A 25,174-nucleotide genomic window follows, 5' to 3' on the forward strand; every position below is an offset into this window, starting at 1 on the left:
TTACTGGGTTAGCAAAGCACAAATAAAGATGCAACACCAGGAATTAGGAAACTGAAAAATGATTGAAAATGATCAAGTATACTAAATCTAAAATGTGGTTAAAACTAAGAGTGCTATGTGAAAGACTTTTCCTCAAGGTATTTGCTACATATGTGAAAGTACAGGCGATGCTCGTGGTAAAGGATCTGCCTGCCAATGCAGGAGACTTGAGACCTGGGTTCTATCCCTGGGTTGGGAAGATCCCCTGGAGGAGGACATGGCCACCCACTCCAGCATTCTTGCCTGGAGAATTTCATGAACAGAGGAGCCTGGCAGACTACAGTCCATGGGATCGCTAAGAGTTGGATATAAGAGCAATTAACACCTTCATTTTCACTAGTTACATCATATAACATGGGAAATATTTTGTACTTTCTCTATACCAAAGTGGGTCAGAGTGCCCATTTATTCCTTTGTATCTCTCACTAGTAGCTAAGGTCCATGCCAACAGGGATTTTATTTTACTTAATCAATATTATATCCCTAGAACTTGGTTCAGTACCAAGCATGTTATATACACCTTATAATTATTTGTTCAAAGAAAATGAAATATTTTTAATCCAGATATTTCAGTTCTACTTGCTTGGCTTGCATTTTTCTTCAGAATCTTATTGTTCTTTAATGCAAAAATAAGACTGTGAATAATGCTAAATGGAGCTTTTTTAAAAGGACACAGATTAATAAAGCAGAGACAGTGGCCTCAAATATTTACTGAATACTATCGTAAGCCTTACATAGTGCTGGAGACTTTCAAATACATAATTTTCTTTAAGCCTCACAATCCCATGAGTCAGGGAAAGCTAATATTCTCATGCTTGCAGATGAGAATGGAGCCTGGATATGAACTCTGATTTCTTGATGTCAAGGCCCAGTGTTCTCTATATGCTTCATGCTTCCAACCCTCTGGACTCAGTCCTTCCCTTATAGACACTCAGCCAACTAGTCTTCATCACAGTGATGCAAATTAGTCAATCTGACCCCTCTGCTTCTAGGCTTACAGAAAGATTAAATCACATGCAGTTAACAAAAAAGTTCTAGTTTTCTTACACTATTTCAATATGATGTGATGACACTTGGGTATAAATAATTCTCTTCTTTCTTAAAACAACTCAAAATAATAACTATACTATCATAACAGTTTAAATTTGCTTAGAATACCTAGTGTCATAGCCTTGGAACTGACTTGTCACTGGGGAACTAACTTCAAAAGTTGAGATTATGCTTCAAGGGAAATATATAAAAATGTACTGCCACACAATATAGCACAATTTTTGTGTTTATTGTGTCTACATTTATAATGTTATTTATATAATGTCAAAATATTATGTACATGGTCTCAATTACTTTTAATATTTAGTATGTATTTCAATATGCCAAAGTTAAATCTCTCATAACGGCTGTACAGTAAATATTCTATCAAGCTTAAAATACTGGTTCATCTCCAGTTTACTCAACAGACCATTCACCAGTAATGTCATATTTGAATCATGGACAACATGCTCCTTTGAGGTCATGGTTCCTCAGGCAAAATTTAAAAGAAAAAGTATCAGGTTATATTGTGAAAATAGAGTTTCTCTGCCTTGTAGTGAAATTATTCCTACATTATTCAAGTAAATGAAAATATATTCTATATCTGCCCACAGAAGACTATACAATTTGCCCAAATAATATTATCCTTATCAAATAATCCCCTTTACCAAACACCCGCCAGAATACAGCCTAAATCCCTAACATTGTAATTCATGTTTTTGTGCTCTCTCATTTATCAGTGGAGATGAAACTTTAATAAGATTCTATTCTCTCTGCCCTCATAATTGAATACATACAGGATGAACCACTTCCCATCTCCACAGCTACCCTCAAGGTCAAGTCACCATCATCTCTCACCTGGGTCACTGCAAGGCCTTCCTAAGTGGTCTCTCTGCTTCTGCCCTTGCCTGGTAAGGTCCACTCAGCAGCAGCACAGCAGCACAGGCTGTCTTTATTTAGTATGTGCCATTCCCCTGCTCAGTGGCTCAATGAGAAAGGCAAAGCTCATTCAAAGATGTGGCCTCCTCTTTGTCCTCAGCCCCTTCTCCTTTCCCCTCTCTGACTTTGCTCCAGCCCTCCCTCCTATCCCCAGAATGTGTCACACATGCTCCCACCTTGGGGTCTTTGTTCTCATTGTTTCAGTGGACCTGGAACACCCTTCTCCCAAATAAAGTAGGCCCTTTACTGAATTTCTGCATTCACAGATGCAAAAATACATTCACGGGTTCTGCATTCACAGATTCGACCAACTGCATGTCCAAAAAAAAAATTTCAGAAAGCTCCAAAAAGCAAATTTGAATTTGCTTCTGATCAGCAACATTTTGCAGAGAAGGCAAGGGCAACCCATGCCAGTACTCTTGCCTGGAAAATCCCATGGATGGAGGAGCCTGGTAGGCTGCAGTCCATGGGGTCGCTAAGAGTCAGCCACGACTGAGTGACTTCTCTTACACTTTTCACTTTCATGCATTGGACAAGGAAACGGCAACCCACTCAGTATTCTTGCCTGGAGAATCCCAGGGACGGGGGACCCTGTTGGGCTGCCGTCTATGGGGTTGCACAGAGTTGGACACAACTGAAGCGACTTAGCAGCAGCAGCAACATTTTGACCATTTACACTGGTATTTACATCAGAGCACTTATTAATATATTGGTATTCTAAGTGATCTAGAGATAATTTAAAGTATACAGGAGAATGTGCGTAGGTTACCTGCAAACACTACACCATTTTATTCAATACTTGAGCATCCGTGGATTTTGGTATCTGAGAGGTTCCTGGAACCAATTCCTGAGAGATAGCTCTGTCTGTATGACTTGTTTCTGGTCTTCACCCTCCGTCTTAGAATGCTTCCCTCCCTAGCACGTTATTCACAGGCAACCTTTCACCTGCCCCTTTATTTTCCCTCTTTGTTCTTTTCTATGTCCCTTCATGCAGTCATATTATTATCTCCTAATTTATTATCAAATTAACTTTTATTTCCTGTAATATTTATCTCTGTCTGCTTAGTCCTCTACTCTACCCAGCACCTGGAAATGTGCTTTGCCATAGTAGGCATTTTAGAAATTTTTGATAAATGATTATCATTCCTGGATAACAAATTAAATGAATATTTCTTGAGTCCCTATTTATTGTACTAGATATTGGAAATGTGAAAATAAATAAAAACCTTTCCAAGTTCTGAAGATACAGAGCTTCTACCATAATTCATAGGATCCTTACACTTACAGATAGACAAGAACCAGAAAAATAACAAACTGCTAAAAGATTTCTTGGCCCGATAGACACATTTTAAACCTATATGTGACAATGTTGAAGTGGTATATAAATGATGATAACTTGCAGAAACTAAAGAACTATTTCTCTGAATGTAGATTTCTAAAAACAATGCCGTTAGGCTTAACAATGGCAAATTGCTAAATGAAAGGGATACATTTCAATCTTTCAATTGAATTTCATAACTTCTTTGCAACATTAGATACAACCAAGTTCTGTCGAAATTTTTTTCTTCATTATGCACAAGTTTGTTTTTCCTTCTACTTTTATAACCATAAAACCTTTCTGCCTGCTGCACTCTATAAACTGAATTGACATTTGTTCATTCATCTCCTTGAAAAAAAACATTGTCCTTTTTGTTCCAAGCACTCTCTTGGGTACTGGAGATACAACAATGAACAAGACAGGAAAAAGTTTTGCCATCTTGAAAACTGTACAGGATGAATAAGTGAATCAAAATAGTTAATATGATTATATTTGTACACATTAAAATTTTTGACATGGATAAAATAACCTTTGATTTGTACTTTTAAGCTAGCAAAAATGTAAAATATGTATCTACTACTTCAGAATTAAATTATAAATTTTATCAATTATTGTCAGATCAAACAATTATAATGCCTTTCTCAACTGATTTGATCTAAATGTTATACAATGTGAGCATAACTTAGGTCTCTGTGTATTACTGGTTCTAAATGCTCCAGTATATTGCCTGCTAACACATTCTTTACAGGATCATTTGAAGAGGAGCCGTGGAAACCCAATACAGTCATTTCTGCTATATAATTGTTACATGTTAGAGCAAAAGCTTTGGATGCCTCAGAGATTATCTACATAGCTGGAAATATTAGGGCAGTTCTTTTATTAAAAAATATTGACATGAAAAAAAAAACAGCAGAAAGGACAAATGTTCTATCAACCCATTTATAAAATTCAGAGACAGAAAGTAGAATCAAGGTTAGCAGGGACTGGAGAAAGGGAGGAAGATAATTACTATTTAATGCATATGGAGTTTCTGTTTGGGAGGATGAAGAAGCTATGCAGACGGATGGTGGAAATGGTTGCACAACATTTTGAATAAACTGAATTGTACATTGAAACTGATTAAATGGTAAATTTAATGGTATGTATGCTGCTGCTACTGCTAAGTCGCTTCAGTCGTGTCCAACTCTGTGTGACCCCATAGATGGAAGCCCACCAGGCTCCCCCATCCCTGGGATTCTCCAGGCAAGAACACTGGAGTGGGTTGCCATTTCCTTCTCCAATGCATGAAAGTGAAAAGTGAAAGTGAAGTTCCTCAGTAAGTGTCTGACTCTTCTCGACCCCACAGACTGCAGCCTACCAGGCTCCTCCATCCATGGGATTTTCCAGGCAAGAGTACTGGAGTGGGGTGCCATTGCCTTCTCCGAATGGTATGTATATTTTATCACAATAACAAAAAAGAAAGAAAAGACAATCTTGAGTAGCACAAAATTTGCTGTACACACTCCAAAAAAGTTTTAGAGGTCAAACTAAGAGATAAAAACATAAATATAAAATTAGGTGTAGATTTAATGTATATATACTTTATATCACTTCCCCAGTTGGTTTTATTATTTTACATTAAAAATAATATTTTATATATAACTTAATCTTCATATCAAATATATTCATATCCAAGTTTTGCCATATATTGTTTGATAACAAAATAAATCTTATAAAACACATATGAAATATTTAACTACCTACTTGCAACCAGTGGTTCCTCTTCTGATGGTTTAAAGTAAAAAGAAACCTTTTCCAAATCAAACAGTGCAACCAGTGTGTCTTCTAGCATGGCTTGTTCATCTGTCTAGAGAGAAGAAAAACAATACATGATATGGTTGGATTGTTTGAGACAGAGCATAACATAACATAACACAACATCCCCAGACCAAAACTAGCTTCACTTGTGTTTTATTTACATACAAACCACATTATCAACATACCTAAGAACTTATTGCCTAAAATGAAATGAACTAATCCTCAGATTTACAAGTTTCTCTTGTAGCTTCATGTTTGTCTTTTCCTCTACTGTCTACATGATTCTGAATAATTTTTCAGTCTATTTTGTAGCTAGATTCTAGTTATACTGATTTTATCTATTAGTTACAGACAAATGTGTACACATAAACACCTTATTTGCCTCCATATCTCTATAATCTTATAAGTGTAACAGCTGAAAAGTAAAAATACTGTTTTCTTAAAAAGCCACAGTACATAATGGTCATTGTATTTTACAATAAGATAACCTATGCATTATTCAATTTGCAATTTAGGAAAACTGTGATAAAATCAATTTGCATGTATGTGATGATTTTTCTTCCAAAGAGCCTGGGGACAAGAATCATTTTCACTTGCCTTTATGAGGACTTAATCTTCCCTGTTGGCTCAGAAGGTAAAGAATCTACCTGCAACCCAAGAGACCAATATTCAATCCCTGGGTCAGGAAGATCCCCTGGATAAGGGAATGGCAACCCACTCCAGTATTCTTACCTGGAGAATTCCATGGACAGAGGAACCTGGTGGGCTATAGTTCATGGGGTCACAAAGAATTGCTGGGAGGGATTGGGGGCAGGAGGAGAAGGGGACGACAGAGGATGAGATGGCTGGATGGCATCACTGACTCGATGGACATGAGTCTGAGTGAACTCCGGGAGTTGGTGATGGACAGGGAGGCCTGGCGTGCTGTGATTCATGGGGTCGCAAAGAGTTGGACACAACTGAGCGACTGATCTGATCTGAGAGACTAACACTTCAACACTTTCAATCTAGAATGTTGTGAATATGAAATCTGATTTGTTTTAATCTTTCATTTCATTCCTATATTTTACAGTTGAGGTAGGTAAGACCCAGACTTAGTAACAAGTAATTGCATATCTCAGCATCATCATCTTTTAGTACTGGGTTCTGGGCATCCTATTAGCAGATCAGTGTAGTATCAAAGTCTTGTACTAATTTCCTCATGAAAGAATAATTAACTTTATCATACACATCTTTTTTTTCAAAGGTAAATTTATTTCCTTAAGAAAATCAATGGTTCTTTTAAACAATAACTTTAACATGCTATGTCCTTATTTTTAAAATTTGCTGTAGCTTATAACCATATTTTAGGGGCAGCATAAGTAGAGGGTGGAGATGGTAAAGAATTTCTATTGTGTGGGAAAAAAAAAACATGAAGGCAGCCCCAGACCCCAAAGAAGGACAGCATGGGTAACAAAAGGTTAAGAGCATCATCACTTTGTACCTCAGTTAGGTACTTAATATAATGGATGGTACACACTCAATGCTGTATAAAGGTTTATGAGATTCTTACTTTTTAAAGTCCGTTGGAGGGTAGCAAAATGCTATAAATCTGAAATTGTAGGGACAGGACTAAAGAATAAGCATTTTTCCAGTTAACAGGAATATATACACACACAGGAAGAAATGTCCCAAACAGGCATTGCAATACGTAGATGTGGTTAAAGTCATACCCAAGGACCTAGGACTGCGCTCAGCACCCAGAGACACATAGACTGCCAGTGACTGCAGCTCCCCGGGAGCCCTTCACAGTCCTAGGAGACTTTTATGCTCTTGTTACAGAGATAGAAAGATTATGGGTTTCCTAGACTTTTTTAAACAACCTTTGGATTTTTTAAATCAATTTTTAAAAATTAACTTGAGGATTGTTGTTGTTGTTTAGTTGCTAAGTCAGGTCTGACTCTTCTGTGGCCTCATGGACTGTAGCCTACCTGGCTCTTCTGTCCATGAGATTTCCCAGGCAAGAATATTGGAGTGGGTTGCCATTTTCTCCTCCAGGAGATTTTCCTGACTCAAGGATCGAACTTGTGTCTCCTGCACTGGTAGGCGGATTCATCATCACTGCACCATCAGGGAAGCCCAACTTGAGGGTTATCAGACACCAGTACAACTCACATGTCATAAATTTCACCCATTTTAAGTGTACAGCTCAAGGGATTTTAGTATATATACAGAGCTGTGTAACTGTCACCATCATCTGATTTTAGAATATTTTTCCCACAAGAATTGAACCTCCGTATACCTTCCCCCAATCCTTAGCTCCAGGAAATGACTAGCCTACTCTCAGTCTCTAAAATTTGCCTTTTGTATTATTTCACAATAATGTAATCAAATAATACTGGTTTATTTCTCTTACAATATTTTCAAGGTTTATCCATGTGGTAGCATGTATCAGTAGCTCACTCCTTTTTATTGCTTAATAATAGTCTATTGTGTGGATATACCCCAATTGATCATTCAGTTTTTGGACAATTGGATTGTTTTCACATTTTAGCTATTATGAATAATTTTTCTAGGAACATTTGTGTACATGTTTTTGTTAGAATATGTTTTCATTTCTCTTGGATATTACTTATGAGTAGAATTTATGGGTCATATGGAAATCCCATGCTTAACATTTGGAGGAACTGCCAAAATGTTTTCCAAAATGACTGCTCTCTTTTACATTCCCTTCAACAGTGTATGAGGGTTTTAATTTCTCTACATCCCCGCCAACGCCTGTGCCTATCTTTGTCTTTTGGATTACATTCATCCACATCTCTGTGACACAGTATCTTATGCAGTTTTGATCTGCATGTCCCCAGTGGCTAAAGATGTTGATCATCTTTTCATGCGCCATTTATACTGTCTTTGGAAAAATGTCCATTCAAATCCTCTCTGCCTGCTTGTTAATTGAGTTGCCCTCTTATTCTTTAGTTTTAAAGGATTCTTTATATAATCTGGATGTAAGCCAGTTACTAGATGCATGGATTACAAGTTTTTTTTTTCCCATTCCTTTGTAGGTTTACTTTCAAATAAAAGTACCAGCACATAACAGACCAATGGCAGGTATTAAGTAAGAAGAGAATATAAATGAAGCCTCATTAGCTACTTAATTCATTCAACAAACACTTAATGCCTACCATGTATTAAGAAGTGGGCAACTGATCTTATGTAATTTTTATTTGATAGGCAAGGAGAAATTAATATTTATTTTGTCTTAAAACACTTTTCACAAGAGGTGAAAATATGCTATAGGAATGAAATAATGATTAAATGATAATAATGAAAAATTACTTCTTCTCCCTTAGAAGAAATAGAGTAGCCCTCATAGCCAACAAAAGAATCTAAAATGCAGTATTTGGGTGCAATCTCAAAAAAGACAAAATGATCTCTGTTCATTTCCAAGGCAAATCATTCAATATCACAGTAATCCAAGTCTATGCCTCAAGCAGTAATGCTGAAGAAGCTGAAGCTGAATGGTTCTATGAAGACCTACAAGACCTTCTAGAACTAACACCAAAAGAAGATGTCCTTTTCATCATAGGGGAGTGGAATGAAAAAGCGGGAAGTCAAGAGATACCTGGAGTTACAGATAAGTTTGGCCTTGAGTAAAAAATGATGCAGGGCAAAGGCTAACAGAGTTTTGCCAAGAGAACGCACTGGTCATAGCAAACACTCTCTTCCAACAACACAAGAGGCAACTCTACACATGGACATCACCAGAAGATCAATACTGAAATCAGATTGATTATATTCTTTGCAGTCAAAAATGGAGAAGCTCTGCTGCTGCTGCTGCTGCTAAGTCGCTTCAGTTGTGTCCGACTCTGTGCAACCCCATAGATGGCAGCTCACCAGGCTCCCCTGTCCCTAGGATTCTCCAGGCAAGAACACTGGAGTGGGTTACCATTTTCTTCTCCAATGCATGACAGTGAAAATGAAAGTGAAGCCGCTCAGTCGTGTCCTACCCTCAGTGACCCCATGGACTGCAGCCTACCAGGCTCCTCTATCCATGGGATTTTCCAGGCAAGAGTACTGGAGTGGGGTGCCATTGCTTTATATGTCAGCAAACTATAGGAGCTAACTGTGGCTCAGATCATGAACTCCTTACTGCCAAATTCAGACTTAAATTGAAGAAAGTAGGGAAAACAACTAGGCCACTCAGGTATGACCTAAATCAAATTGGTTATGATTTTACATTGGAGGTGACGAATAGCTTCAAGTTAGTGTCTGAAGCACTATGGACAGAGGTTCATGACATCGTATAGGAGGCGGTGATCAAGACCATCCCCAAGAAAAAGAAATGCAACAAGGCAAAATGATTGTCTGAGGAGGACTTACAAATAACTGAGAAAAAGAAGAGAAGCAAAAGGCAAAGGAGAAAAAGAAAGATACCCATCTGAAAGCAGAGTTCCAAAGAATATCAAGGAGAAATAGGAAAGTCTTCCAAAGTAATCAGTGCAAAGAATTGAAGAAAACAACAGAATGGGAAAGACTAGAGATCTTTTCAAGAGGGAACTTTTCATGCAAAGATGGGCACAATAAAAGACAAAAAGGGTATGGGCCTAATAGAAGCAGAAGATATCAAGAAGAGGTGGCAAGAATACACAGAAGAACCATAGAAAAAGATATTAATCACCCAAATAACCATGATGGTCTGATCACTCAACTAGAGCCAGACATCCTGGGGTGCAAAGTCAAGTGGACCTTCAGAAGCATCACTACAAACAAAGCTAGTGGAGGTGATGGAATTCTAGCTGAGCTATCTGAAGTCCTAAAAGATGATGTTGTTAAAGTGTCACAGTCAATATGTCAGCAAATTTGGAAAACTCAGCAGCAGCCACAGGACTGGAAAAGGTCAGGTTTCATTCCAATCCCAAAGAAAGACAATGCCAAAGAATGCTCAAACTATCACACAATTGCACTCATCTCACATGCTAGCAAAGTAATGCTCAAAATTCTCCAAGCCAGGCTTCAATAGTATATGAACCAAGAACTTCCAGATGTTCAAGCTGGATTTAGAAAAGGCAGAGGAATCAGACTGCCAACATCCACTGGATCATAGAAAAAGCAAGAGAATTCCAGAAAAAATCTACTTCCACTTCATTGACTATGTGAAAGCCTTTGTGTGGATCACAACAAACTGGAAAACTGAAAGAAATGGGAATACCAGACCGCCTTACCTGCCTCCTGAGAAACTGTATGCAGGTCAAGAAGCAACAGTTAGAAATGGACATGGAACAATGGACTGGTTTAAAATTGGGAAAGAAGTACATCAAGGCTGTATATTGTCACCCTGATTATTTAATTTATATGCAGAGTACATCATGCGAAATGCCAGGATGGATGAAGCACAAGCTGGAATCAAGATTGCAGGGAGAAATATCAATAACCTCAGATATGCAGAAGACACCATGCTTATTGCAGAAAGTGAAGAGGAACTGAAGAGCCTCTTGATGAAAGTGAAAGAGGAGAGTGAAAAAGTTGGCTCAAAGCTCAACATTCAGAAAACTAAGATCATGGCTTCTGGTCCCATCACTTCATGGCAAATAGATAGGGAAACAGTGGAAACAGAGACAGACTTTATATTTCCTTGTGCTCCAGAATCACTGCAAATGGTGACTGCAGCCATGAAATTAGAAGACACGCTTGGAAGAAAAGCTATGACAATCGAGACAGCATATTAAAATGCAGAGACATTCCTTTGCCAACAAAGCTCCGTCTAGTCAAAGCTATGGTTTTTCCAGTAGTCATGTATGGATGTGAGAGTTGGACTACAAAGAAAGCTGAGCACTGAAGAATTGATGTTTTTGAACTGTGGTGTTGGAGAAGACTCTTGAGAGTCCATTGGACTGCAAGGAGATCCAACCAGTCCATCCTAAAGGAAATCAGTCCTAAATATTCATTGGAAGGACTGATGCTGAAGTTGAAGCTCCAATACTTTGGCCACCTGCTGTGAAGAGCTGACTCATTAGAAAAGACCCTGATGCTGGGGAAGATTGAAGACAGGAGGAGAAGGGGATGAAAGAGGATGAGGTGGTTGGATGGCATCACCGACTCAATGAACATGAGTTTGAGGAAGCTCCAGGAGTTGGTGAAAGTCAGGAAAGCCTTTCATGCTGCAGTCCATGGGGTCTCAAAGAGTTGGACACAACTGAGCAACTGAACAATAACATTTTAAAATTTTTCTTTAATTAAATCTTTTCTATTTGGTTATATTAGCAACCTAATAAGAAGTTAATCACACATATGGAGTGTATAAAGTCTTTATAAAAGAATGTAACTCTGTTTCATTGAATTTTATTCAATGAATGTCCTTATCTTATCATTCCAGAACTTTTTATGACCTAGTATAGCTATTACCCTATCCTCAATACCACTGAAGAAAAACATTATTTTGATGTGCAAACTCATATCTATTCATTTAAAAATTCAACCATGTTACTTGGAAGCTATATTTACTATATGTACTTTAAAAGACAAATAGAACCTCATGTTTAAATCACAATTATATATAACATGCGCCTTTGGTTTAAATAACATAAACATATTTGCCTTGACACATCATGACAACTATCAGAGCCACAGGAAGTATGTGTGAAAAAGCTCTAAGTTCACCGCAGTCTCCTCAAATATTTTTGAGATGCTTTCTTCATCTCTGCTGTGGACCATTGATGCATAAACACACAATATTTTACAGTAATTAAGGCAATGTTCTTAGATTTAACAGGACAAACACGCACACAAAGGAAGGAAATAAAACCATTTGACACATGCAAATTTTAACCAGATTGTCAGACAGTATGGCATGCAAGTCATTAGAGCTCTTCTAAGAGCATCTTCCAGAACATTGACCTCAAGGGGAGCTCGGGGTATCATGGCAGACTCTTTCTTCTGTACTGGAAAGAAGCAACCAATACAGACAAACCCTCTTTCCTCTGCTGACCTTTCTCAGCCGGTGCTTAGGGATACAGGAATTAGTAACAGATGGAGGCTTTCTCAGCTTTTAGCAGCCACTGAGAATAAATAAAAATTAGGAAAGAAGAAATACCTTCGACCTACTTATTAAAAGTATATTTGCCCATGGAAAAATATACCTTTTTAAAAGAGCTGGATGGCTGCAGACATAATAATGAATTGCTAGTCACTCAGTCATGTCTGACTCTTTGTGACCCCATGGACTGTAGCCCACTAGGCTCCTCTGTCCATGGAATTCTCTAGGCAAAATTACTGGAATGGGTTGCCATTCCCTACTTCGGAGGGTTTTCCTGACCCAGGAATGGAACTAGGGTCTCCTGCATCGCAGGCAGATTCTTTAGGGAAGGATAGTAATGAACAACCACTTTTTACTGGGACTAGGTCCCAATGTATGTTACATTTGGCCCAGCCAGGGGAGGCACTGTGATTCCTTACCAAGTTTGGTGATAGAAGGGACTGAAAGTGAAAAAGAACTCCTGCATTTGCTATTTGGTCCAGCCACCTTCTGCTGGCCTCCCATGTTTCCATCTCGTTTTCTTTGCTGTTGTCAAACATCTGGTTTAAGGCCGCCATGAGCTGCTCGGAGAAAGCACAGACGGTGGCCACCAGGCTCTGGCAGAAAACCATGTCTCTTCGGAGCTGAGTCTCGCTATCTGTGATGCAGGAGAACATAAAGATGGTTTTGCAAAATGTCATAGTTGAATAAAACCAGTTCATTAAGCATCTGCATTCACTGTTATTTCACTCTCTCTAAACTCACACCATGGGAAAATGTGAATTCAAGCTCTATTCATGAGCACATACTTTTCAGTAAGTATCCTTTTTACAAAACATGGAACACCAAAAAATGTTAGAAACATTAAGATATTTTTCTTACTTGATATTGTGACTTGATTTTCCAATCCACTAAATTGCTTTATAAACTCCAAGGAAATAAAATAAGGTTTATTCACTTTTTTTTTTTTTTAGTAATAGAACATAATATGCATTGTTGTGTGACACTTTCCCTAAAGGAAATTCAAAGCCCAATTTTTCAGTTTGTGCTGGCAAAATATTATTAATACTAAATTAAAAAAAAATTATCTACTAGGCCTATTCAAATACTAATATAAAATATACATGGGGAAAGAGTACTGATGTCTGACTACTTGAAACAATAAACAAATTTGAATCTCCTGAAGTCACCTATTCAATTTCACAAGCTATCAATAGGTCCAGTTCAGAAATCCCTATATTTTTGGACATAATTAGATATTTACAGTTTTAATATAAATCAACTTTTACTAGCATACTTATTCTGCAATTAACTGGATTTTCGCCTGACCTCCTTTGAAGGTATGTTGACCCTGTGAACTGCCAGTTCTGGACCTCAGGTTTCTCAAATGGAAAGCAGCCGTGCCCCGAGAACTCAATCCCAAAGGGTTCACTCCTCTGAGACACAGGGTGTATGCAAACTACATAGCAACATAAACACCAAGCCACACCCTCTGTACACTGAAAAAGTACTTGTACTAGAAAAACAACACTGGTGAAAAATCAACATATTCCCAAATGTATTCTGAACATGTTGAGGGCTTGCAAACTTCTGAAATGAAGAAGCACTGTCAATAATTACTGTATAACATAAACATGCTGCCTTTATTCAGCAGTGAGTTCTTCTTGCTTTATTGATGAAAAAGCATATTTTTTTAAGTGTTTAACCAAAGACACCTGCTTTTAATAACTACCAACGCATAGGGGAGGGATTGGGGGCAGGAGGAGAAGGGGGCAACAGAGGATGAGATGGCTGGATGGCATCACTGACTCGATGGACATGAGTTTGAGTGAACTCCGGGAGCTGGTGATGGACAGGGAGGCCTGGTGTTGCGATTCATGGGGTCGCAAAGAGTCCGACACGACTGAGCGACTGAACTGAACTGAACTGAAAGCACAGGTGCACATAATTGCTGCTTGTTACTCAGTTTCACTGTTAGTAAAGACTACTCTTGAAAATTTTATTAGAAACAAGATTAAATATGAAAAATAGTTAATTATATAATAAAAATATTTATTGATTAGGTTGAACTCTATGAACTTGCTGCTTTGGTAGGTCAACATAATTGAATATGGCAATTCCATATGGTTCAATCTGTTGACAACAACATATGTTAGACATTTCCCTTAAGTATTAAATATCATGTGCCCCATTCTAATAGATGGAAAAGAGTGTTTTACATGTCATTATAAAATGGGAAAACTGGGAAACAGTTTTGCCCAGTTTCAACTAAGAAAAAAGCAAAACACCTGTTCTGTTGTACATAATTTCTAACAGTGTGTAGATATTCAACAAATACTTACTGAATGAAAATAATGAATCAGCAGAGTGACTAACAACTGAATTAAGTGAATTGAAAATGTATGCATTCATTCTCTGGCTTCTTGAAATGACAATTTAGTCTGACTTAACAGAGAAGGCTGGAGAAGGCAATGGCACCCCACTCCAGTACTCTTGCCTGGAAAATCCCATGGATGGAGGAGCCTGGTAGGCTGCAGTCCATGAGGTTGCTAGGAGTCGGAAATGACTGAGCAGCTTCACTTTCACTTTTCACTTTTATGCATTGGAGAAGGAAATGGCAACCCACTCCAGTGTTCTTGCCTGGAGAATCTCAGGGACGGGGGAGCCTGGTGGGCTGCCATCTATGGGGTTGCACAGAGTCGGACATGACTGAAGCAACTTAGCAGCAGCAGCAGCAGCAGTCTGACTTAAAAGGGTTATTCTTGGTTCATGGGCCCTCTGGCTGTGGGACACCCCTCTTCCCTCTCCACTCAGCAAACGTGAAATTGTTCTTCAAGAGTCAACTTACTGAAATACTGAAATATTACCTCCCCTTGTGAAATGTCCCCTCTCCTTCAGGAAGCTGGTATACTTTTCTCTGCCCCACCTCAGGCCTGGGAGTGTCTCCCCCTGCTGGAGAGTAATGACCTAGCACTGTGAGAGTTTGCTTACATGCTTGTTTCCCAAGGGACTCAGCATCAGTGCCAGGGGGAGTTGGCATATCGTGTGATTTATGCCCAGGGACTTCAAAGGCAGATAATCTGCTTTCAGCTACCCACTCCACCATTTTTAAAGTGTATGATTCTAGGTATTAGATTCCTATTTTTAAAATAGGAGCTATTCCTACTTCTTGGATCTGTGATAAAGATAAATGGAATATGTTTGTTCTCTATGTATTTCTGCTTTGAAAATAGGTTCATCTGTACCATTTTTCAGGTGTAGAGAGCAAACATATGAACACCAAGGCAGGAAGGGGCTGGAGATTGGGCTTGACATATATACACTACTATGCATAAAATAGATAACTAATGAGAACCTACTGTAGAGCACAGGGAACTCTACTCAGTGCTCTGTGATGGCCTAAATAGGAAGGAAATCTAAAAAGGAAGGAATATACGTATACGTGTAAGTGAGTCACTTTGCTGCACAGCAGAAACTAACACACACTGTAAAGCAACGATGTTGCTGCTGTTCAGTTGCCCAGTTGTGTCTGACTCCTTGCGACCCCATGGACCGCAGCACTACAGTCCTCCCTGTCCCTCACCATCTCCTGGAGTTTGCCCAAGTTCATGTCCATTGCATAGGTGATGCCTTCCAGCCATCTCATCCTCTGACACCCTCTTTTCCTTCTGCCCTCCATCTTTCCCAGCATCAGAGAAAGCAACCATACTCCAATAGAAATTAAAATAAATTAAAAAAGAAAATGGAGCTGAGTGGAGGCTCTATGTTCTTAAAGTAAATCTATAAAGTAATAGATTTCAAAAAAAAGATAAATGCAATAAAAACATTTAAAGCACGTAGCAAGGTGAAATCGGACGTGATATTATCAAGATTCTTTTTCTCTCCTAACATCTAATGTGGTACCTGGCACATGGGTGCTCAGTTTATTACTGACTAGAGAAGGAATGCCATGATAAAGAAAGAAACCCAATAAGAGAACTGAAAAGCATATAGGTCTTCTCCTTTTAATTATGCAGCTGTTCAAAATTCAAGTGTCCATCCTTTACCAAAGCTATTCTCATTCATCATTTTCATCAGTAAGAACTACAGCAGGAATCACAAGAGCTGCTCCCAGCTTCTAGTAAAAGAAGAAAAGCAAAGAATTCTGTCTTGTTTGCACGTGTGTGGGACAGCTTATTATTTTTTGCCAACTAAGAATTCCCATATAGTGAGAACACACTCAAAACAAACGGATTATTACCTATCCATTTGTTTCATTTCAGTATTTGAGAACCTACTTAAATTCATCTTCTACAAACATGTTTAAAAACATTAACACTTCATTTAGTCTAGGCTATTTAAAAAGCTCAAGTTTCATCTTAAGCTTGCTGATCTAAAAAGAATGAGAAGGTTTCTAGACACACAAGTAATCCCTCTGAAGTTGTAGGGAAAAGAAAGCAAAATAAAAAGAAGAGATTAGAGAAAGAAGAAGACAGAAATAAAAGGCAATTAAGAATAATGTTTAGCAGATACAGTCTGCCCTTTTAAAGTGAAAGCATAATTTTGTGGCCAACAACATGGAGTAATTTGTCTGTTTGGTAACATTCAAATGTAATAAGGAAAAAAGGAAATTAAGTAAACAAAAAAAAAGAGAATTATGATAGGAAAAGACAAAATTTAAATCAAAGTAAGAACACCCATCTGAATATTAATAAATAAAGCAACACATTACAAAACCACTTCTGGAACTGGCAGATCTAAGTCTCAATTTCAAAACTGCCACCTACTATTTATTAATTCTCCCAATAAGGCATCTTTATGCCTAATCTTCTGGATGCCCCAAAATATGTGGTGACTGACTACATGTACTAGTTATGATTCATCTGCTTGAATGCAGATTTCTTCACCTTTAAAACTGTGGAAACAACAATAATGTTCTCACAGAGTAGCTGTGAGAACACAGTGAAATCCATAAAAATGAGATACATCAACTCTGCTGTTATTATTAAAGTTCAAAAAATATGACATACTTTTGTTATTATTATTACTTAGTCAAAAAGCAAGGCAAAAACCAATCATCAGAAGGAAAAAAAAAAAAAAGGCTCTCTTGTTTAAGTTGGCTCCTCCATTCATTATAATTTAAATTCTCCAAGTGTGGTAGATTGTAAAGTAGTCACAAAGTCTTCCCCTCTCTGTGTCCATGCCCTTCCAAACCAATTTCTGATTGTGATTCCTCCCATCAAAAGTACAATCTGTTTCTCCTTGAATCAGAACCATCTACATACTTACTATAAACAAAATTAGACACAGGTTCACAATAAAACTTATTTGTACAAGGAACTTTACCAAAACCTGGCTCCTTTCTCCTGTTAAATCATATTTTGTATAAATATACATTTATATACGCTTTCAACCATTTCAGCCATTTAGTTGTAATTGGAAATGAGCATGTTTTATGTCTTTATCATAAAATACTATAGAAGTATTTTTTTAATCTCTGCAAGGCTTTAGAGAAGGTAGGGATCATATTTCCATCTATTTTGTAAACAGGTGAAGCCACTCCCTTCATATCATAAGACACCTAAGGTAGTGGACTGTAATAATTTCAAACAGTAAAAATAATGCAAACTCTTACCTGAATATTCAAGAAGAGCCAGGAGTATCCTACACTTTACCTCTGCAGAGAAAGAAAATATACCAGTCAGTTGTTTAGTCTTTTTCTGCAACTAACATCATATTTTAGTTGTATAGTAAAAAATAAGCACAAACTCATTATATAAATATAATAAAAATCCCATTCATTTGACAAGCTATTTTTGCCTATCTACCTTCATATATTCTACCTATTGCTCAAGACCCTAAAATCGTTTCCATATCTGAATTATATGAGCCTTGAAACATCATTCAAATCTTGCTATCTTTGGAGGTCATCATTAGCTTGCATGATGTTCTGTAAATGCCTACAGCTATTATGGTCTTGACCACTAAATGTCAAATAGCATTTTTTAAAATTTTTAAACTTTTAAAGATTATATATACAATATTTCGAGCTTCTCTGGTGACTCAATGGTAAAGAATCTGCTTGCAATGCAGGAGGCCCCAGGTTCAATCCCTGGGTTGGGAAGATCCTCTGGAGAAGGGAATGACAATCCACTCTAATATTCTTGTATGGAGAATTCCATGGACAGAAGAGCCTAGAATGCTACAGTCCATGGGGTCACAAAGAGTCGGACGTGACTGAGTGACCAACACTTCCACTTTCCATACAGTATATAAAGAATATATATAATATAGTACAGCTGAGCGCTGAAGAATTGATGCTTTTGAACTGAGGTATTGGAGAAGACTCTTGAGAGTCCCTTGGCCTGCAAGGAGATCCAACCTGTCCATCCTAAAGGAAATCAGTCCTGAATACTCATTGGAAGGACTGTTGCTGAAGCTGAAGCTCCAGTATTTTGGCCACCTGATGTGAAGAACTGACTCATTGGAAAAGACCCTGATGCTGGGAAAGATTGAAGGCAGCAGGAGGAGGGGAGGAGAGAGGATGAGATGGTTGGATGGCATCACCGACTTGACGCACATGAATTTGAGCAAGCTCTGGGAGTTGGTGATGGACAGGGAAGCCTGGTGTGCTGCAGTTCATGGGCTTGTAAAGAGTTGGACATGACTGAGCGACTGATCACTGATATAAATATGCATTAATAAATATTATATTATAAACTATGGCTCAGTAGTAAAGAATCTGCCTGCTAATGCAGATGACACAGGAGACATGGGTTCAATCCTTGGGTTAGGAAGATCCCCTGCAGGAGGAAATGGCAACCCACTCCAGTATTCTGAAAAATTCCATGGACAGAAGAGCCTGGTGGGCTGCAGTCCACAGGGTTGCAAAAAGTCGGACATGACTGAACAACTAAGCACATTACATACTGTGTATTACATATTAGAAACACATGTATATATTGTTCCTCGCCTATCTTTAGGTCAAAATACTGCCCTAAAGGGCTGAAAAATACTAAATATTTCCAAATATTCTTCTTCTCACCCCATCCCCACACAGGACCAACCACAGATATCCGATAAATGATGTGTGTTAACGTCACACTCATTGCTGTGTACCCAATCAGCTGTGCACTCATTTGCTCCCAATTGGTAGATAGTTTGCTTGCAGTAGGAAACTATTAAACATAAGGAGTTCTTTTATGTGCCCAAGATTATGAAAAATAAAAAAGGTTATTATATATGGAAAATAAAAAAGGTGGCATCCTATTCTAAATAAATTCACAGAATAATCAGAGCAACAAAATTAACAGATAAGAAATGCAGGAAATACCAGAGGACATTAAATTTTACAAGAGAGACACAAGGACAAATGGATTTCAGAGGCAGAAAAGTATACTGTACTGAGTCAGGAGTCCCATCTATTATACACGAACTTTACCATTTTTAGTAAAGTGTTAATCTACTTTGGGTCTCATCTTGCTCATTCCTAAGATAACATCTATCTTGACTAGTTTATAGTACTGTGCATAAAAAAACACATGGTGCTGTGCTTAGTCGCTCAGTCGTGTCCAACTCTTTGAGACCCCAGGGACTGTAGCCCACCAGGCTCCTCTATCCATGGGGATTCTCCAGGCAAGAATACTGGAATGGGTTGCCATGCCCTCCTCCAGGGGATCCTTCCAACCCAGGGATGGAACCCCGGTCTCCTGCATTGCAGGCAGATTCTTTACCATCTGAGCCACAAGGGAAGTGAAACACATGGGAATATATATCAAAAGGCTTGGAAAATTATTTAAAGTGCTCTGTACTGATGAAGCACTTTTATTATTGTGACTTGAATCTGGCTAAAGTTGGTATAGAATTTTTTTGAGAGTCTCAAAATTTTAAACATTCAAAGTTAATTGTCAGGGGAGAAGTACATATCCTAAGAGTGGGAAAAGTGCTAGCAAGGCAATAGAGTAGGAAAAAAAAAAGCCAAACATTCAACAATCTAGCAAAGAAAAGATTTTATTACAACTTTCAGAGATTGCAATTGGGATCCAATTGGAAAACCCCAGTGAAAAATGGCTTCCAAATCAGATTGATGAGTTTAGATTGATCTAAAATAAAATCACTCTAAGGCTCTGAGGCAGGGGACTGAACATGATATTTTAGGAGAATGAATCTGGTAAGGACTTATATGGACCAGAAAAGATGAATTAAATCAGATGAATTAAAAGGGGAATTAGCCAGAAAATGTCTCATTAACTGAAATATGAAGAAAAATGGAAAAACTGAAGAGAATTTTGAGTTAAAAAGAAAAAAGCAGCAGCTCTTTAGGATATTAGGACAAAGGCAGAGAAAAAAAATGAAAAAAGTACTGCTGGAAAAATGAGAGCTTTCAAAGAGTATAATTTTGGTAGGTAGGCAGCAAAGGTATGATATGTCACTATGCTATGCTAAGTCACTTCAGTCGTGTCCGACTCTGTGTGACCCCAGAGACAGCAGCCCACCAGGCTCCCCCGTCCCTGGGATTCTCCAGGCAAGAACACTGGAGTGGGTTGCCATTTCCTTCTCCAATGCATGAAAGTGAAAAGAGAAAGTGAAGTCGCTCAGTCATGTCCGACTCTTAGTGACCCCATGGACTGCAGCCTATCAGGCTCCTCCGTCCATGGGATTTTCCAGGCAAGAGTACTGGAGTGGGGTGCCATGGCCTTCTCCGATATGTCACTAACAGACACTTGAATTTAAGGTGACAGTGGACGCAATTTGGACGGGTATTCTTCCCCACACCACCAAGCAATTCTCCAACCCCAGCTGGGTGCCCTACAATTCAATTTAATTCTGACACCATCTACCTGGATATAGTGACAGATATCACGGTATAAGGTCTCACCCCTCACGGGACTGCACCCCACCCCCACTTCAGACACCATTTACAAGTCCAGGCTGTCGTCTGTGCTTCTTCTGATCAACTGGATACAGACTAGAGGTTCCAGTGATCCCCTCCTTGGGTTCAATTAATTAGCTAAAACACCTCACAGAAGTCAGAGAAACATTTTCTGACTAGATTAGCAGTCTATTATAAAAGGACATAATTCAGGAACAGCCAGACGTAAGAGATGCACAGGCAAGGCATGGATGGGTAAGAGCAGAGTTCCAGACACCAACACAAGTTCACACAACAGTCTCTCAGTCATGACTGACTCTTTGTGACCCCATGAACTGCAGCCCGCCAGGCAACCCTGTCCACGGAACTTCCCAGGCAAGAAACCTGGACTGGGTTGCCATTTCCTTCTCTAGGGGCTATTTCGTATCCAAGAATCAAACCCAAGTCTCCTACGTCTCGTCTCCTGCAGTGGCAGGAGGATTCTTTACCACTGAGCCACCTGAAAAGCCGAAGTTCACCAACCCAGAAACTCTCCAACCCTTTCCAAAGTCACCTCGTTAACAGAACAAAAGACAGCTTTGCCCTCTCAGCACGGGAAATTCCGAAGCTTTTATATCTCTCTGTGCCAGGAAAGAGGATGAAGACCAAAGATATATATATTTTTTTATTCTAAAAAAATACCACAGTGGGCTAACCACACAAATTACCTTCAGTTAGCTGATACTATGATTCCATAACTTAGCTGAGGGATAGGAGACAGACATAATCTTAGTGACACCACCCTATGACTCTGTCCCCATCTAGTCCGTTATTTCCTCTGCTCTCCTCTGCCCTCAGTTTACAGGCTATGAGTGAATGGTATGCATATTAATGGCACTGGAACAGTCCTTCCTACATAAAGACCATAGACTTACATTCTGGTATCATATTTGGTATATATTTGCTAGGATATTCTTAAATCAGAGATGAAGGCATGATGGTGTTCAGAACATGCTACCCTCAAATATGGCACTTTGGAATACTGAGTTATTCATATTTTAAGTTGAAGGACTCTGAGAAACAGTGGGGAGAGGAAGGACTCCCTGACCCCCACATTTCCCCCCGAAGCAGATCATAAGACACTCAGGAGAGCTATACCTAGAGGAAAGAGATATCTTTATCTCCAAAGAGGGAGGGATGCCAAAAGAGCAGGCCTTGCCACCAGTTTTACTACACTTAGCACATACCCTTTGGTCCTGTAACAATTTTCTAGGACTTTCTGAAAGTGAAAGTCGCTCAGTCGTGTCCAGCTCTTTGCGACCCCATGGACTATACAGTCCATGGAATTCTCCAGGCCAGAATACTGGAGTGGGTAGCCTTTCCCTTCTCCAGGGGATCTTCCCAACCCAGGGATCGAACCCAGGTCTCCCGCATTGCAGGCAGATTCTGTACCAGCTGAGCCACCAGGGAAGCCTTCAAACCTAGTATGAAAAGATGCAGATTTAATCTTTTCTTCTGGTCTTCATTTCCTTATAAAGGCTCCAGTGTCCATGTGAAACTTATATTAAATGAAGTTATATGCTTTTCTCCTGTTCATTTGGTTTTTGTCAGTCTAATTTACAAGGCTCCAGGCAGAGAACCTAGGAGGGTAAATGGAAAAAGATGTTTTTTCCTCCTCTACAGGAACATCAGCTACACATACACACCAGAACATTCTGGCAAGGTAGCATTAAGTTAATTTCCAGCCCAGACCTGACCTTCTATTAAATCATTCTTTACAGAAGGACAGTTTGGGAAATAGAATGAAAATGTCTTTAAATTGAACAGGATGAATCCATGGTGAACCAGTGAGGTTAGTTCTGAGTCCATCCACAGAACAAGCAGCTGATTACAAGGATCCCAGTGCAGCTGCTTCCACCCCATAGAACAGGACTGGACACTACACAGACCACCAGGAAATGGCAGCTTGCCCTCTCCCTTGATGGTTCACTGAGCTGAACTACTGATTAACTGTTTTTAAAGACTCCTTAATATGGTGACAATCACAGCTCTTACCCCCCCAAAAGTAATTGATACTGCATTTACTCTAAAAGCAAATATCATGTATACAGGAAAACTCAAAACTGATGAGAACAACTGCATTTAGATTCACAAATGATAGCTTTTAGGAGTGTTGTGATACTGGTATCTAGTCAGTGGAAGTCTACTTTTTACTCAGCAAAGTATGGACTTCCCAGGTGGCTCAGTAGTAAAGAATCTGCCTGCCAATGCAGGTGATCGAACCCAGTTCGATCCCTGGGTTGCAAAGATTCCCTGGAGGAGGAAAATGGCAACCCACTCCAGTATTCTTGCCCAGAGAATCCCATAGACAGAGGAGCCTGGTGGGCTACAGTCCAAGGGGTCACAAAGAGCTGAACACAACGGAATGACTGAGTACACAACAGTAATATATATGCTTAAATTCCTTGAAGCTTTTAAAAATATATTTGTCATTTTGGCTATTCGTTATTTGGGGGGGGGTTTAAATTCAGACTTCTGATTGAATGTGATGTTATAATGTGTATGTAGCTATAAAATAAAACTATAGCCAAGAAATCCAGCTGTGAAGGATAAAAGATTTCATCATATGATGGAATAGCTGTGATTTATTTGGAGTTTTCCATATGTGTAAAAATTTCTTATCTATTGATCTCTAAAGAATATCTAAGATGTTATACTTGAGTGTATTTCTAGGCAGAAAACTTGGTAATCACAGAACATTTACACCATTCATATCATTTAGTAAATGAAGAAACTGAGGCATGAATGAATGACATCACAGGCTTAGACCCTATAGGGTTTAAGAACTTTCTTGTGTCAACAAAATATGTAACTCTCTCTGTGTGCCTGCAAGCTGAGTCACTTCAGTGGTGTCGGACTCTCTGTGACGCTATGGACTATAACCTGCCAGGCTCCTCTGTCCACAGGATTCTCCAGGCAAGAATACTGGAGTGGGTTGCCAGGTCCTTCTCCAGGGATGTTCCCGACCCAGGGATTGAACCCACATCTCCTGCATTACAGGTGGATTCTTTACCACTAGGGAAGCCCCCTTAATTTTAGGATAAATGTAGAATAATTTATCCTAAAAAAATAGTAGTGAGGGACTTCCCTGGTGGTCCAGTGGTTAGGGCTTCATGCTTCCAATACAGGGGCCTGAGTTCAATCCCTGTTCAGGGAAATAAGATCCCACATGCTGTGCAAAGTGGCCAAAAGAGTAAAAAATATTTAAAATGGCAGTGGTGGGTTAAAAAGTGGGTTATGATGTACTGTTACTTCAGCTGATTACTATTTACCACATTCAAATGACATACGAATGACTGAGGAATATAAATTTACATACAAGCATAATATGTATTATGCAGGTTTCTCCACCTTAGTCCGAAGGATATTTTAGACCAAATAATTCTTTGATGAGAGAGACTATCTGGTGCCTTGTAAGATGTTTAGCAGCATCCCTAGCCTCTACCTACCAGATGCCCCATGATTGTGACAACGGGAAAATGCCTCCAGACATTGCCAAGCACTGGTCTAATACTGGGCAGAAAACCACTAATTGGAGATTCCAAAAATTAGACAAATTCCTCATTTCATCTTTCTCACCATCATCACTTTGGAAACTCTCAGAACATTTTCCTTAACTTAAACTGGAGTGTGATTGACTTGGATGAGGCACAAGGGGACCTTTTGGTTTGGTCCCTGTGTTCTATATCCTGACTGTGGTGGTGATTATATGGCTATATATGTGTTTATAAAATTCACTGAAATGTACACTAAAAATGTACATATTTTATTGTATATAAACTATATCTCAATAATGTTGTTTTGAAAAAATTCCAAAAATTTGAATGTTATTTTACTAACAACAGGTTATTGGTGGTGGTTTAGTTGCTAAGTCGTGTCCAGCTCTTATGACCCCATGGACAGCAGCCTGCCAGGCTCCTCTGTCCATGGGATTCTCCAGGCAAGAGTACTAGAGTGGTCGCCATTTCCTTCTCTAGGGGATCTTCCCAACTCAGGAATCGAACCCAGGTCTCCTGCATTGCAGACAGATTCTTTACCAACTGAGCTATGAGGGAAGCCCAACAAAAGGTTAACTTCTGTCTAATGTTAGAAGACCTCTGTATAAGGCTGAGTTGACCCCAAAATTCCATTTAGATAAACCAGTATACACAATATAAATAATAATACATGA

At 38.9% G+C, this 25,174-nt stretch overlaps 1 protein-coding gene across 1 annotated transcript in view; it reads right to left on the bottom strand.

Annotated features, from left to right (window-relative positions):
* PREX2 (phosphatidylinositol-3,4,5-trisphosphate-dependent Rac exchange factor 2) overlaps window positions 1-25,174 on the bottom strand; it is a gene marked incomplete at its 5' end in the record, with an annotated part of 302,517 nt that overhangs the window by 81,924 nt on the left and 195,419 nt on the right. The window contains 3 exons of the mRNA XM_010848488.1: window positions 5,069-5,171; window positions 12,554-12,771; window positions 17,728-17,769. Of these exons, the coding sequence (XP_010846790.1) occupies window positions 5,069-5,171; window positions 12,554-12,771; window positions 17,728-17,769 (363 nt within the window). The remainder of the gene's footprint in view (window positions 1-5,068; window positions 5,172-12,553; window positions 12,772-17,727; window positions 17,770-25,174) is intronic.

The sequence above is a fragment of the Bison bison genome, unplaced genomic scaffold, assembly GCF_000754665.1.
Source record: "Bison bison bison isolate TAMUID 2011002044 unplaced genomic scaffold, Bison_UMD1.0 scf7180017864267, whole genome shotgun sequence".
In the NCBI taxonomy this organism is placed as follows: Eukaryota; Metazoa; Chordata; class Mammalia; order Artiodactyla; family Bovidae; genus Bison; species Bison bison.